Source organism: Vipera ursinii (genome assembly GCF_947247035.1).
Source record: "Vipera ursinii genome assembly, chromosome: 1".
NCBI lineage: Eukaryota > Metazoa > Chordata > Lepidosauria > Squamata > Viperidae > Vipera > Vipera ursinii.
In genome coordinates, this window is record NC_139512.1 from 219,416,631 (window position 1) to 219,432,377 (window position 15,747).

Genomic DNA, 15,747 nt, shown 5'->3' on the forward strand with positions numbered 1-15,747 from the left:
TCACTAACAAAGACTATCTGTATGGAGAAGAAGACCATCCATCGCCTCAGTCACTCCCAGACTAGGATAGCTAAGCACATTTGGTTCCTCTTCTGGGATTTTGAGAAATGGCAGAAACCCATTTTTTTTTTCATTATACTTTTCATTGTTAGCGGAACCGATTTGATTTTTTGATTTATTTTTGCCTTAATTTTAATTGCATTTTATGCTTAACATTTTCTAATTTGATAATGTTAATGATTGTAAACTCTCCTTATATAAATGATACTGTAACACAAGTTGTAGATTTCATAAAGAAAATGCAAAAAAAAAAAAACAACAACCCTGCACTGGTATTGCAGGGAAGATACCCAGTGTAGTAATCAGGACACGGGCGGTCCTGTCAATGTTATCTGGGAGGAGTTTGATTCTGTGACCCCTGATGAAGTGGACAGGATTATGGGGAAGCTGAGTTCCACCACATGTTTATTGGATCCGTGCCCTTCCTGGCTGGTTTATGCAGCTAGGGAGAGGACACGAGGCTGGCTCCAGGCGGTTATATCTGCTTCTTTGAGTGAGGGTTATTTCCCCACCGTCTTGAAGGAGGCGGTGGTGAGACCTCTCCTCAAGAAGCCTGCCCTGGACCCAGCTGTATTGAACAACTTTCGTCCAGTCTCCAACCTTCGCTTTCTTGCGAAGGTTGTTGAGAGTGTGGTGGCGCATCAGCTCCCTCTGGTCCTGGATGAAGCGGATTATCTGGACCCTTACCAATCGGGTTTCAGGCCCGGGCACAGCACGGAGACGGCATTGGTCGCTCTGGTGAATGATCTCTGGAGGGCTCGGGATAGGGGATATTCCTCTGTCCTAGTCCTATTAGACCTCTCGGCGGCTTTCGATACCATCGACCATGGTATCTTGCTGCGGCGTCTCAGGGGATTGGGAGTGGGAGGCACAGTTTTCCAGTGGTTCTCCTCCTATCTCCTGGGACGCTCGCAGTCGGTGTTGGCAGGGGGGCAGAGGTCGACCCCTAGGACTCTCGCTTGTGGAGTTCCTCAGGGATCGGTCCTCTCGCCCCTCCTGTTCAACATCTATATGAAACCGCTGGGTGAGATCATTCGTGGTTTTGGAGTTGGGTATCATCAATATGCCGATGATACCCAACTTTTTATTTCGACCCCAAACCACCCCAGTGATGCCCTCTCTGTGATGTCCCATTGCCTGGAGGCGGTTCGGGTCTGGATGGGGAGGAACAGACTTCAGCTCAACCCTGACAAGACTGAGTGGCTGTACATTCCGGCATCCCGGGACATTCAAAATGTTCCATCTCTTTCTATGGGGGGTGAGCTCTTACCCCCCGTGGATAGGGCTCGCAACTTGGGAGTCCTCCTAGATTCACGGCTTACCCTGGAAGATCATATAGTGGCCGTGACTAGGGGGGCTTTCGCCCAGGTTCGCCTGGTGCGCCAGTTGCGACCCTATCTGAACCGGGATGCCCTGTGTACGGTCACTCATGCGCTCGTGACCTCTCGCCTTGACTACTGTAATGCTCTCTACATGGGGCTTCCCTTGAAGACCACTCGGAGGCTCCAACTGGTACAGAATGCGGCCGCGAGAGTTGTCTTGGGAGTTTCCCGGTACTCCCATGTTACACCTTTGCTCCGCGAGCTGCATTGGTTACCAGTTGTCTTTCGGGTGAGGTTCAAGGTTTTGGTTACGATCTTTAAGTCCTTACATGGCATGGGTCCGGGATACCTCAGGGACCACCTGCTGCCGGCATCAACTCCCCTCCGCCCTGTGCGTTCCCACAGAGAGGGCCTCCTCAGGGTGCCGCCAGTCAAGGAATGCCGACTGGTGGCCCCCAGGGGGAGGGCCTTCTCTGTGGGCGCTCCGGCATTATGGAACCAACTGCCGGTGGAGCTCCGGACGGCATCAGACCTCCGAACTTTCCGTCGTGGCCTGAAGACCCACCTATTTGAAATGGCTGGTCTGGCCTGACGGGGGATTATGGGTTTTAATTTGTCATTTTAGATTTGTATTACTGTTTTTAACTGGGCATGGGTTTAATCTTTTTTAATTTTTGTATTGTCTTTTTTATATATGCCCTGTGAACCGCCCTGAGTCCCTACCAGGGAGAAGGGCGGTATACAAATTAAATAAAACTTGAAAATAAACTTGAAACTTTTTTTTTAAGAGCTTGGAATAATAGTTGACTGAAAACTGACAAATGCCTGAGCCAAAAGTAAATGCAAAACAGGGAAATGAAATGTTTGGCTGCGTCAACAGAAACGTGACTTCTGTTCCTGCTTTGGTCTGATCTTGTTTTGAGTACTCCGTCTATTTCTAGCCATACACTGTAAAACTAATTTGGAGAAAATGAAAACAGATTCAGCAACGGAGATTATCAGGGGACGAGGACTTAAGAAAAGTTGAAGGAGGCTCACAAAAAAAAAAAACTAAAGTGGAAAGGAATATGATTTCCATATTCAAATCTGAAAGTGTATAAGATCAAGCTTTCCTCTCTCTCATTCCAGAGTGCAGAACTCAGAATGAACAGTTTAAGTTACAGAAGAGAAATCCCAATGGAATGCAAGCAAAAGCTAAGAACAATTCAACAAAGGAAACGGACTGACAAGGCAATGGACTCCCCTTGCTTGGATGTATAGGGAGTCTTCAAGATACTACCATAACAGAGCCTGCCCATTACAGCCAAAAGCAGTAAAGTCATAAAATGGGTTGGTCACATGGCCAACCTGATTGTTTCATGTCTTTACAATGATTGTTATGCAAACCACTTAGTTGTAAGTGAAAATGTTGCAGTCATTAAGTGACTGCCACAGTTATTAAGTGAGCCAATTGGTGTATAAAGGTAAAGGTAAAGGTTCCCCCGCACATGCGTGCTAGTCGTTTCCAACTCTAGGGGCCGGTGCTCATCTCCGTTTCAAAGCCGAAGAGCCAGCGATTGTCCGAGGACGTCTCCGTGGTCATGTGGCCGGCATGACTAGACGCCAAAGGCGCACGGAACGCTGTTACCTTCCCACCGGTGTGGTGAAAATGTTGCAGTCATTAAGTGACTGCCACAGTTATTAAGTGAGCCAATTGGTGTATAGTTTTGCCCAAAATTGGAAGTGCCGTTTTTCCGGCAAAGCTGTAGTAAAATGCAGTCACATACTTATGGGACACTGCAAATGGATGCAAATACAGCTGTTACCAAACACCCAAATTGCAGTCACATGACCACAGGCCATCTGAACTTTGGATTCAGGTCCTGCATCCCCTTTTTCAGGTAGGTCATAACTCTGAACAATTGCTAAGCAACCGCTCCTAAGTCGATGATTACCTGTATTCAAGTGGAGGCTAGGTAGCCATCTTGCTGGGAACTTGGAAATCAAGTGTTCAAAGAATCCCTACTACCTCTACAATTCTGTGAGCTATTTTATTCTTTTAATTACATAAATCACAGTTCTCAAGACTTGAGTGAGCCCTATGAAAGCTCTGGATGTCCATCTGGGGTGTTATGAAGCAGACAACCATGAGAATGTTGATTTATCTCCTCACTGTGCACAGTCTGTGTGTCACCTCCAACAGGTTGCCATTTCCCTTGCAACTATCAAGCTAGGTAAGCCACTCATAAAAACATACAGTCCCCAAGGCCACCCAGTCCAAACCTGTGGTGAATTAAGGTTAACCTAACAAGCCACAGCAAAAGAACCAAGTTTGACAGAGAAGCTCCTGGTGACCATGTATAGGCCTGTGAAGAAACACCGTTATAGGCAAGAGATAAAACATGCCAACCTCAAGGGGAATTTATAAACGTCCCCTGTTGAGCTAGGGAAAGAAATTATCTTATTTGTTCACTTATTGTCAGGCAAATGAACCTGTCAAAGTAAGAGAGCATACTACTCCCACTCTTTCTATTAAGACATGCTTATAACCATGCACTTAAAACAAAGGTTTTTAAATCTCATCTTTATTATTTTTATAAATAACTCAAGGCAGCAAACATATTCAACACACCTTCCTCCTCCTATTTTCCCCACAACAAACCTGTGAGGTGAGTTGGCCTGAGAGTGTCTGGCCCAGGGTCAACCAGCCACTTTCCTACCTAAGGCTGAACTAGAACTCGTATCCTCCTGGCTTCTAGCCTGGTGCCTTAACCACTAGGCCAACCCGGCTGTCTTGGTTATCTAAGAACTGACTGCCCCCTTTGCTACTTACCTGCCTGGCTGCCAAGATCTGTAGGACAGGCCCGTGAATATCCTCCCTGAAAAAATTTCAGCTAACAGAGATAGTCCTTGTTTAGTGATCATAATTGGGACTGGCAACTTGGTCAGTATTGACTTGTCTTTTTTATGATTAGCCTTTACTAATTTAATCATTCAAAACTGAAACATGCAACAAAACACTCGAGATCATACTGGCCAACATTCTTTCCTTTTATTAGAGAGCACTGCAGGCAAAGAAATTAAATTATCCTCTTTCACTCCTTTTAATAATTGTCATTTTACAACTGACAGTAGAAATATGGTCACTGCCAATCTCCAGATATGCTCAGTGTCTGTGAAGCAGTTCTTCTGTCCTCCACTAAAAGTTATTGCCCTGAATTGTTAGAGGAAATGCTACATAAATGTGCATATTAATTAAGACGCTCCCTTGTGCCTTTAGCTGGGGTAACAAAAGATCGGGACAGGTCTGGTGGTTATTTCATCTCCATTATGAATGTCTTCCCTGTATATCCAAACAAGTACATACAGTTGCAAGAAAAAGTATGTGAACCCTTTGGGATTACGTGGAGTTTTGCATGAATTGGCCATAAAATGCACTCTAAATGTCATGTAAGTCACAACAATAGAAAAACACAGTCTGCTTAAAATAATACTACACAAACATTAGCTGTTGTCATGTTTGAATTGAACATAAGATGGAAACATTCACAGTGCAGGGTGGAAAAAGTATGTGAACCTTTGGACTTAATAACTGGTTGACCCTCCTTTGGCAGCAATAACCTCAACCAAATGTTTCCTCTAGTTGCAGATCAGACCTGTAGCAATATTCTTCAGACGTCTGGTGTGAATCGCTCTCTTAAGGTCATGCCACAGCATTTCAATCAGGTTGAGGTCAGGACTCTGACTGGGCCACTCCAGAAGGCATATTCTGTTCTGTTGAAGCCATTGTTTTGTTGAATTACTTGTATGCTTTGGGTCATTGTCCTGTTGCATCACCCATCCTCTGCAGAGCTTCAGTTGGCAGACAGATGGTCGTACGTTTTCCTGCAAAATGTCCTGATAAACTCTGGAATTCATTTTCCCATCAATGACAACAATCCGTCCAGGCCCTGAGGCAGCAAAGCAGCCCCAAACCATGATGCTCCCTCCACCATGTTTTACAGTGGGGATGAGGTTTTGATGTTGGTGTGCTGTGCCTTTTTTTCTCCACACATAGTGTTGTGTGTTTTTCCCAAACAACTCAATTTTGGTTTCATCTGTCCACAGTATATTTTGCCAATAGTGCTGTGGAACATCCAGGTGCTCTTTTGCAAACTTCAAACGTGGCATGCTGTGGCATGACCTTAAGAGAGCGATTCACACCAGACATCCGAAGAATATTGCTACACTGAAACAGTTTTGTGAAGATCATTGTGCAGGTCTGATCTGCAACTACAGGAAACGTTTGGTTGAGGTTATTGCTGCCAAAGGAGGGTCAACCAGTTATTAAGTCCAAAGGTTCACATACTTTTTCCACCCTGCACTGTGAATGTTTCCATCTTATGTTCAATTAAAACATGACAACAGCTAATGTTTGTGTAGTATTATTTTAAGCAGACTGCGTTTTTCTATTGTTGTGACTTACATGATGTTTAGAGCGCATTTTATGGCCAATTCATGCAAAAAACCACGTAATCCCAAAGGGTTCACATACTTTTTCTTGCAACTGTACATGGAATTCCAGCACATGTAAGCTGATGTCATACAGCTCATCTCCTTAGGAAAAAAAAACCTACTTGAAGACCGAGGACTACGCAGAGAAGCTCATTTCAATTTTTGAAAAAGGCAATATGCTGGGCTGGCCAGGGGAACCATCACTCTTGCTCCCTATGGGGCAAGAAACAACAGTAAGGACTAAAGATATTGGACTCAACCTTTATTGCTAAATCCAGGGCATTCTTGATATTTTCCTGGAAGCAAGCAGACAAAGTGCAGTTTGTCATAGGTCAAGCTACAATGTAATAAATTCATAGCTTTCTAGTTTATGAGCTTTTCCTTGCAACAGAATGGGAGTCTGGTCTAAAAACAAAACAAACCCCCCCAAAAAACTTTTCATAATCCAGAAAGGGGAAAAGTCACAGAGTGATTATTTCTCCCCATCTCAGAAAGCAGCTGGTGGCCTTATGCCAGCTGAATCATATCCTTTTGGGCAAGACAAGGTGCTGAAAAGCTAAAGAAGGTGGTGGAAAGTGAGAGTGGAATCACTGTATAATAGCTTTGGGGGCTTCTGTAAACAGGAAACATTGCCCAATACCAATGACATCATTATCCCTTAAGAATATGAAGTGACGTCACCACTTGACCAGGGAAAGTAGTGGTAACTCTGGTTGCACTTAGGAATGGCTCCAGAGTAGATTAAGAAGACAAGGGCAGGGGTGGGGGGGGGGGGAACCCAGACAGACAGAAGAGAGAATCATTTAAAATATCTATTGAAATTACAAATAAAACTCTTTGATATGATTCCAAAGTACAAAACAACATTCAAAGGCATTCAACAGCTCTTTTATACATCACAGTGTTTAGTGGCACAAAATGTAGTTACATTTCAAATACAGGAACAAAATGAATTTCTTTTACTGTAGTCAACATCGTTTATCGATATGCAGGACTCTTTCATGCTTCTTTATACAAAGTTAAAAAAAAACAACCTATGGCTCGATGAGCAGGGATGATTCAATTGTACGGCACACACCTGGATCTAATATGTTTGGACTCCAATAAGACAGGATTACATGTCTAACAAAGCAGGAACCAGCAGGGGGCTTTAGACACAAAAGAGGAGTTCTGACATTTGCAGAAGTGCAGTAGCAAGCATGATTGTCAAAAAACCCTTAATGCCACTATTTCTGTTACAGTCTGTTTTCCTAGGACAAAACCCTTTGTAAAACTAGCTTGCATGGTATTTAGCATATGCACAAATTTACAATGGCTCTCAATTTTGCTCCCGCTTCACCTTTGGAGGACCCTGGCATTCCTGCACAATGATTTGAAGAGAAGCAACTTCGAATGCCTTTTTCTTTCTTTACATAGACATCAGGCTGAGCAGGGACAAGGGGTGAAAAGTTAAGTTGCAACACTGCAACACAAATTCTGCTTCATGGGCTTGTGCTGTGATGTCCTGACACACATTTCATCATGTTGGCCTCACTGCAGGAAGGAATGGATTGCCTAAAAAAAACCTCTTTTCAAATTATGCTGAATGTCAAGAACGTGGGTGAGGTGCAAAGATTCCAGTTAGGATCACAATGAGAATATTTCATCTCTTCAATTCCTACTACTATTTTGAAAGGATTGCTATATCTTGGATGCTAATTATGGCTGGGTTCTTTTTTAAAACCATTGTTGTCAGAGACAAATATCACTCCCTCTTGCTCTGCTAACCATCTAAAAATTGATAAATGGGAAAACTAGAAGTGATTTCATTTTTGTTACTAGAAAAAAAAAAGATTAAAGCAATGCAACCAATGGATTAATGTTCTAATATGGGAGAACAGGTGTGATCAGATTTGCATTAGATAACAAGTACAAACCCTCAGCCCAATGGTTATGTCCTTATTATGCCACAAAATATTTTCTCTTTCAATTGGCTTACATATGCATGAAAAATTTTCTCATTTCCAGGTTTCATTTGGTTATAGAACATTATGAGCGAATACTTTCTCCTAATTTAGTATCTACATTTTAGTTTTCACTCAAAACAATGGTGAGTTATCAACTGCAGCCAGATGTCCATTTTATGGTCCTTCAGAATATGAAGAGAATATTAGTCAAAATATAAGATGGAAAAGGGGATATTTAAAAACAAAACCGTACGTTATAAAATAGAAGTGTTTTTAAAAGTGAATTAAATACACTTTTTGAACAGCTTTTAGAGTATGTATTATCACTGCAGGCTTTTTAAATAATTGAAGCAAAATGGAAGGGGGAAAAGAGAGCCTTTTTGAATTTAGATGGGACTATAACATCTAATTTAATTTAGTTTAATTTAATTTAATTTAGATGGGAAGTGGTGGCTCAGTGGGTTAGGACGCTGAGCTTGTCGATCAGAAGGTCGGCAGTTTGGCGGGTCGAATCCCAAGTGCCACGTAACAGAGTTGAGCGCCTGTTACTCGTCCCAGCTTCTGCCAACCTAGCAGTTCGAAAGCACGTAAAAATGCAAGTAGAAAAATAGGGTCCACTACGGTGGGAAGGTAACAGCGCTCCGTGCGCCTTTGGCGTCTAGTCATGCCAGCCACATAACCACGGAGACGTCCTCGGACAAGCGTTGGCTCTTTGGCTTTGAAACGGAGATGAGCACCGGCCCCTAGAGTTGGAAACGACTAGCACGCATGTGCGGGGGAACCTTTACTTTTACCTATAACATCTATATTATCCTTCTACATCCAGGCACAGCTTAGTGAATTGAGCTGAAGGGACATAAGGTGTCCTTCTCTCTGGCTGATCATCAGTTTCTGCTGGACATTATAAAAGATGGGGGAACATCTACACTTTCCATATACCTCTCCAACTCCAATGTGGGAAATTCTGGTGATTCTTATGTCCTCAGGTTAGCACCTACTGACAAAAGAAAAATCATGAGCCTCAGGCCTTCCCCAAATTTAGAATATTTGTCCACATGCTTGGCTTCTACAAAATATTTTTTTCCTCGGTATGTAAAAGGATACCAGATTAGAGGCAGCTCTATTTACATGTAGCAAATAGGTAATGAACAATAGGTAGAAACAAATCTAGGTAGGAAACAAAAGGCACAGTTGGACGCGGCTGGCAATCAGGGCATGGTGCATATCCCTACCTTCCTCTATTTGGCATCTCCCAAAGTAGCATATCCTATTGGCCAGCCTGTCCCCAGTCATCCCAGCCCCTTCCCTTTCTCCTCTCCCCTGCTGTTTCTCAACTGGCATGGTGCCAACTCCCCGCATGACATATTCCTGTTCTAACAGATTTTGCCTGTTAAATCTGAAGTCCCCTAAACTGAGATCTGTTAAGGTTTTAGTATCATCTTGATGTTTAAAAGAGTCTTGATTATATAACAGTTCTGGGCCATATATCTCAACCACAAAACGTTGATATCCTCCCTCCCAACCCCCAAATAAATTTAAAGGAAAAAAAAACCCAAAATGCAGACATACTGTCTCCATATATTTAGCTTACATAGATTTTCAAATATTAGCAGGCAGAAATGGCACCTTTTAGTTTTGAAAATCTTAGGCCCGGGGCATCTGTCTGGATGCCATTACTTTGTGTGAGGAAGATGGGCGGTGGAGGTGAGACAAGAATACTTAAGACATTTTTCAACTGCAAATATTAAGAAATTGATTTTAATAAACAGATTATGAAGTCACATCTAAAACGAACATATTATAATTGGTAATGGGTTTGCAAAAAACACCTTTGCCAAGGGTAAGAACCTCTCTCAGTTCCATGTGAATAGATATATGAAGATTTTCATCTGGGTAGTGTAACTCAGTTTCAGGTCTGGTAATGTTGTCCCCCAGAGAAGAAGGAATGAGTCAGATCATTGATGCCCACAGTTCCAACGTTCAGCTTGTTTTCTGCCAGTCCTTAAACAGTTACCCATCATCTGACTGGTGAATAGGGAATTCTGGTACCAGTAGTTCCTGGAATTCTGGTGCCTCACCTCCCACTCAAAGTGGAATAAGGCAAGACACTAACAAGATTAAGTGCAAAGTTGTGTGTGTGTGGGGGGGTAGGAAATGGACAGCGATGGTGAGTACATCCCTTCTTCACTCTCTCTAAGTAGGCAGAGGGTCATCATCGCCTTTACTACACTTGCATTTGCAGCAGAGGACAAACGGAGTAGCGAGGAGAAGAAAGGGAGATGCCACTAGCAACAGCAGGCCAAATCCTGCAAAAATCCCCACAACCTGCATGAGGAAAAGAAAAAAGAAACACACATGAAAAATGTTCTTTCATTCTGGTTAACAGGATGAGAATTGATAGGGCCCTATTAACTGTTGGGCCTACAGGGTTTCCATCTTCTGGATGAGAACCACGTAAGAATAAGAGCTAATTGGAAAAGCTGGCTTCCAACTGGAGGCTGCTCTCATATCTCCCTCTGTCACTGAAGGAGAAAGACTAATCATATGTAGGGAAGGAAACTTTTGGGGGAGATTAAACAATTCTGAGATTCAGACACACCCTCAGTAGAAGACCAAATGCAAGAAGGAAGACTGATAAATGTTTTGAGATTCCTTCACACGAGAGAAACATTGAAGAATTATTCCTTTTTCAAACAGAAGTTGTTTCCACTAGTTATGCTTATTTCCAGGGCTCTCCCAAATTCCCGGAGTTCTTGTGGATGAGTGAAAAGCCATCTGCGAATCCACACTGACAACCCAACTGGCCCTTTAGTCCTAAGAGCTTTGGAGAGTTCTGCTGTTCCAGATGACCCACAATGGGCAGGTGGCACATGCTTCTCCATCAATGCAAAAGGTGGAGACTGCATCAAACAACACTTACAATTCTGCAGCCAATAAATGCTCCTTCTACTGAGGGAGAAGTTTGCAGCGATTGCAGCACTAAGACTAGGGATGGGTTGGCTTCCTCAAGTCTCAGGATGGAGACATGTTTGGGATCACCATCTGATCTAACAAGACACAAAGTGCAAAGGCTGAGATCCCAGGAGGGGTAGAGAATGGAACTCTGTTTGGAACCAGCCTGATTTAACCTAACCTAACTCTGCATCCCACAGAATTAGGGGCTTGGCATTAAAATGAATCCCAGTTATCCCAACTTTCAATATACTGAAAATGTTTAAAGTGTTTCTTGGCCTTGATTGCAAGAGTGAAACCAGATGTAATAGCTCCAACTGAAACTGATACATAAAAATATTCCTTTAACTCAGGCTAGTGGAAGAGATCCCTTGCAAATGCAATGCAGATGCTTAAGTCTATTTATTTTAGCATGGATATCCCACTTTTCTTCTAGTAACTCAAGCTGTACAGCTGGGATGATCTTTCATTTTGATCAGGATGGAATAAAGACTCCTGCCTTGGGCAGTGGGTTGGACTAGAAGACCTCCAAGATCCCTTTCAGCCCTATGATTCTATGATCCTAGAACAGCTGTTCTAGGAGCTAGCTATGACTAGCTTACTATGACTAAGTAAGGCCTTAAAGCTGGATCTCATCCATCCATCACTGGATCCAGTCTTGCTAGTTTATGTCAATCCCCAAATCTGTTGAATTTCAATTTCTAAATTCCTAACTTAAAGTGTTCCACTTGGCCATGCTAGATGAGAAGTCTGGGAGTTGCATTCTAGTGTATTGTACAATGTCGCATTGCAGAAAATTGTCTTTACTACTCAGCCTTGACTTTTTACTGAGAAACCTAGACACATTAAAATGTGGGCAACAACACAAATTTAAAATCTGCCAGAAGGACTAAAGCATTGCAGGGCAAATCTGCCATTAGGAAGAGTAAAGGCAGTAGAAATAAGAAGGAGCGGCAGGGATCTGTGTGAAGGTCATCCCTCAGCTCTGGAGTATTTTAGCTTATGTCAATTCTATGAGGTTGCACTAAAGCATCACAGGATATTTTGAATTTGGCAAGATATTATTGGATATGAATCTCTGACTTAATACAGGACTCAAACCTTCTGCTGAGCTCAACAAGAGCTTCTTAAGCAAAAGAATGAAAAGTAAAAATCTCCTGATTTTATAAGGGACAACTTAAAGGTTAGCACAGTAGACAAAGATAATATTCAAACAGATCCCTGATAGCTGTTAGAACAATATAGTCATATTATTCATTTTAAAGCCTATTTTGTGGTTTTTTTTCTTTCTTAAGGAAAAATTGAATCTGTGTTAACTACTTGATAATATTATTTTTCATCAGGGAGTGAAAATCATTATCTTTGTCACCAGGTGGCAGTGTTGAACAACATTCACATTGGGAGATTTAAAGTGTGTTATGTAACTGCATACTTGGAAGTCCTATGTGGTTGCAAAAATCCACATTATTTTAATTTTTAAAAAAAATCATTTTGCAGAGTGGTGAATTTATGACTGTGTTTCACTTAAGGAAAAATATTATGGCTTCCCCCTTAACAGCTGGCTATGCTATGCTATGCTATGCTATGCTATGCTATGCTATGCTATGCTATGCTATGCTATGCTATGCTACATACTATACTATACTATACTATACTATACTATACTATACTATACTATACTATACTATACTATACTATACTATACTATACAATACAATACTATACTATACTATACTATGTTACTGTTACTGTTACTGTTACTATACACATTGTATTATATTATAATCTAACAGCCCTTCCTTTCGCTTAGATGTTGTGATGGTCGTAAGTGTGAGGACTGGTTGTAAGTCACATTTTGCAGCACCATTATAAATTTGAATGGTTATTAAGTGAATGGTTATAAGATGAAAAATACTTGTAATGCTATAAGTCAGGGCTCTTCAAATTTGGCCCTTTTATGACTTGTGGACTTCAAGTCCCAGAATTCCTCAGCCAGGCACACTGGCTCAGGAATTCTGGGAATTGAAGTCCACAAGTCATAAAAGGGGCAAGTTTGAAGACCCCTGCCTTAGATTGTTGCAATGCTTCCAGGAATATTTAACTTTCCAAAAGGAACCAGAGCACAATCCTAACCACCTGTCCTCCCTTCCTAACCATGGGGGAAGATGTTGAGAAATGTTAAAATATCCCCTTGAAGCTTCCAGCTACTGTAACTCTGTTTGGAAGAGGAGCATCAAGATTCAGGTAGGTGGAAGGGAATCATCTCTTAAGACAGTTCCAACATGGATTATGCTTGAAAGAAGCCAAGATTTGAATCCCATTGTTGTGATTCAGGGTCAGCCTGTGGGTTCGGCAGTTGGGTCGGACGACTCAGAGGAGGAGGGGGGTGTTGAAGAGCTTGCTGAGGGGGTTGAAGATCTTGCTGATGAGAGCCCTCAGTCAGGCCCCTCCCACCTGGTCATGACGGAGACCCAGCTGTGTGAGCCTGACAGCGAGGATGAAGATGACCCACAGCTGGCCCTGTTCAAGGACGCCCAACGCAGGAGGCAGTCAATCAAGAGTAAACAGAGGAAGGCAATGGGGCACCTCGGAAGGAGGCAGAGAGAAGCCACGCCCTGAACTGTATAAAAGGGGAAAGCGTGGGAGGGCTGGTTTGCTGAAGGCAACCGCTTGATTAGTTCCTGTTTCATAGCTCCTGTTTCATGGTTGGTGTTTTGTTTTGCTCTGCTTTATGTTAATAAATTTGGCAGGCTTAATTCCAGCCTCTTGCCGTTTGTAAAGGGGTTGTCCCTGCCTTTTCTGCAGGGCCGGTAGCAGGCTGGTACAGAACACCCATGGAGTTAGAAGTGCTCCTCTAGAAAGTCCTTATTAGGAGAAAGAACAAAGCTCCTCCAGGAGAAGCCCAGGGAAAATATTCCTCAACTCTTTCTGTCCTGGGTAATCTTCACAAGTATTGTTGGGTGAAGATAGTCTCTTCCCATCCTCTCTGCTTCAAGTTAGGATTGCCCTCTATGATTCTTTGTGCCTTAAGAGTCAGTGTTGTTTCATAGCGACTACCTGGACTAAACTCTGCAAGGTTTTTTACAAGTGGTTTTGCCATTGCCTCTTTCCTAGGGCTGAGAGGGAGTGACTGGCCCAAGGTTACCCAGCTGGCTGTGTGCCTAAGGCAGAACTGGACCTCATACTCTCCTAGTTTTTAGCCTGGTGCCTTAACCACTACACAAATGGCTCTTGTGATTCTTTGCACCTTGCATCAAAATTTATCAACAACAAAACTGACTATACAAAAGTATAGTGACTGTACAAAAGTAGTTTTTTTTAAAAAAAATCCTATTTTCTTTGACACATTTTTTTATGAGCAATTATTCCATAAATATGAAATTATTTCATAATTTCACATAGTTTTCTGAACCATAACTCTTTGAATTCACTTAAACTCTGCATAGTAAAGAGAGAGAAGCACCTACCTGTGTTCTGTGCCAAATAACTGATGCCCTAGAATGACCTAACTTGTTTCGGCAAGGTCCTTTGTCATAATGTATAAGGAGAAAATCATCCTAGAAAAAGAGTAGAAAAAAGACTTTTTGGAGGCTCTGGATGCTGAATCTTGGCAAACATTCAGCCAGGCTGTTCATGTCTGCTCTGATTGGCCACGAGCCCACAACAGGTAAAGTGAAGAGAAAAAGTCACTCCAAATTATGCAGATGCCCACGATGGCCATAGCAATCATCAGCAATATCATTGTTCTTATTATATCTTTGATTGTCTTTTGCAAATCTGGGTGGAATATCAATACAACTAGCATGTAATACTAGGTTCTGTAAATTGGTCTTTGATACTTGACATATTTTAACCATTTACTCTCCAAAATGATGATTCTCTAATGACAATGTCATATACTGTATACACCATACTGTATAGTATGCACAAATCCCAAATGTGAGCTTTTCCACTAATGCTGTCTTTCTGAAATGATACCACATACCATATACCAATGAATATATATGCAACAAGTTGTTACATCTACAATTTAATATTTAAATTGTTAACTTATCAGTGCTAGTCTATTCATTTTTATAATTTTGGAATACCCTATACGATAGCATTTAAAAAGTCTCTCTTTTGTAGGTATTTGGGACCCATGACAGCAGTAGCTTTAATGAACGGTAATATTCTCATCTTATAAAATGAAAACTTACATCAAGTGATTCCAGACAATACCAGCAGAAGGCATGTTTACAATTTTTACACATCATTTGGGCACAGCCTTCATCCCTTTCAATATAAACTTTGCATTTTGGGCAGCGCTTGATTGGAGCATCATCTTCTTCCATTTTATAAACAGAGCTGGGAAGAAACAGGTTGATAACATTATGGAACAAATACTCTTTCAGTATGTGTCACTTTCAATCTGAAATTATATCTGTGTGGCCCAGTGGTGAAGAAGCCCGCCTCCCACTCAAAAGGTTGAGAATTCAATCCTAGGTAGCAGCAAATGTTTCTTTATCAGGGTGCAAAAAACTACTGCAAACTCCGTGTAAACATCAAGGAGGGCATCCGGCCAGTAAATGCTCAGCTCTATCTAGTCACCTTAATTCTACCCCACAGAGGGTCATAAAAAGGAAGATATGTGATGCAATCATGTTCAAAAATAGATTCCAAGACCATCCTTTGGTTTTGTTATTCAGTCTAATCAGATAATGCTAAAAAGCAACATTTACAGGCATTCATTGTTTTTGTTGGAATGACAAAAGAAGTAACATGGGGGGGGGGGGGGTTTGGAGCATGCTTATAATGTCACATTGCCTATAGAACAGGGGTGTCAAACTGCCGGCCCGCGGGCCGGAGCGTCACAGAGAAACCGCGCCCATCCCATTTTCGGCAATGGGAAAAAGTTCCAATATGTCGCGCGACATCACGTGACGTCGCGAGTTTGACATGCCTGCTATAGAAGAAGGGAGGGTTTGCATTGCAACATCACGATATTGCTTCCA

At 42.1% G+C, this 15,747-nt stretch overlaps 1 protein-coding gene and 1 long non-coding RNA gene across 2 annotated transcripts in view; both read right to left on the reverse strand.

Annotated features, from left to right (window-relative positions):
- The window catches only part of LOC310632053, a 423,537-nt gene that overhangs the window by 271,321 nt on the left and 136,469 nt on the right, over positions 1–15,747 (reverse strand). The gene's annotated exons all lie outside the window — the stretch shown is intronic.
- The window catches only part of RNF144A (ring finger protein 144A), a 71,653-nt gene continuing 65,440 nt past the window's right edge, over positions 9,535–15,747 (reverse strand). The window contains exons 6-8 of the mRNA XM_083379945.1: positions 14,953–15,100; positions 14,221–14,310; positions 9,535–10,126 (exon numbers count right to left, since the gene is read on the reverse strand). Of these exons, the coding sequence (XP_083236071.1) occupies positions 9,995–10,126; positions 14,221–14,310; positions 14,953–15,100 (370 nt within the window). The 3' untranslated portion in view covers positions 9,535–9,994. The remainder of the gene's footprint in view (positions 10,127–14,220; positions 14,311–14,952; positions 15,101–15,747) is intronic.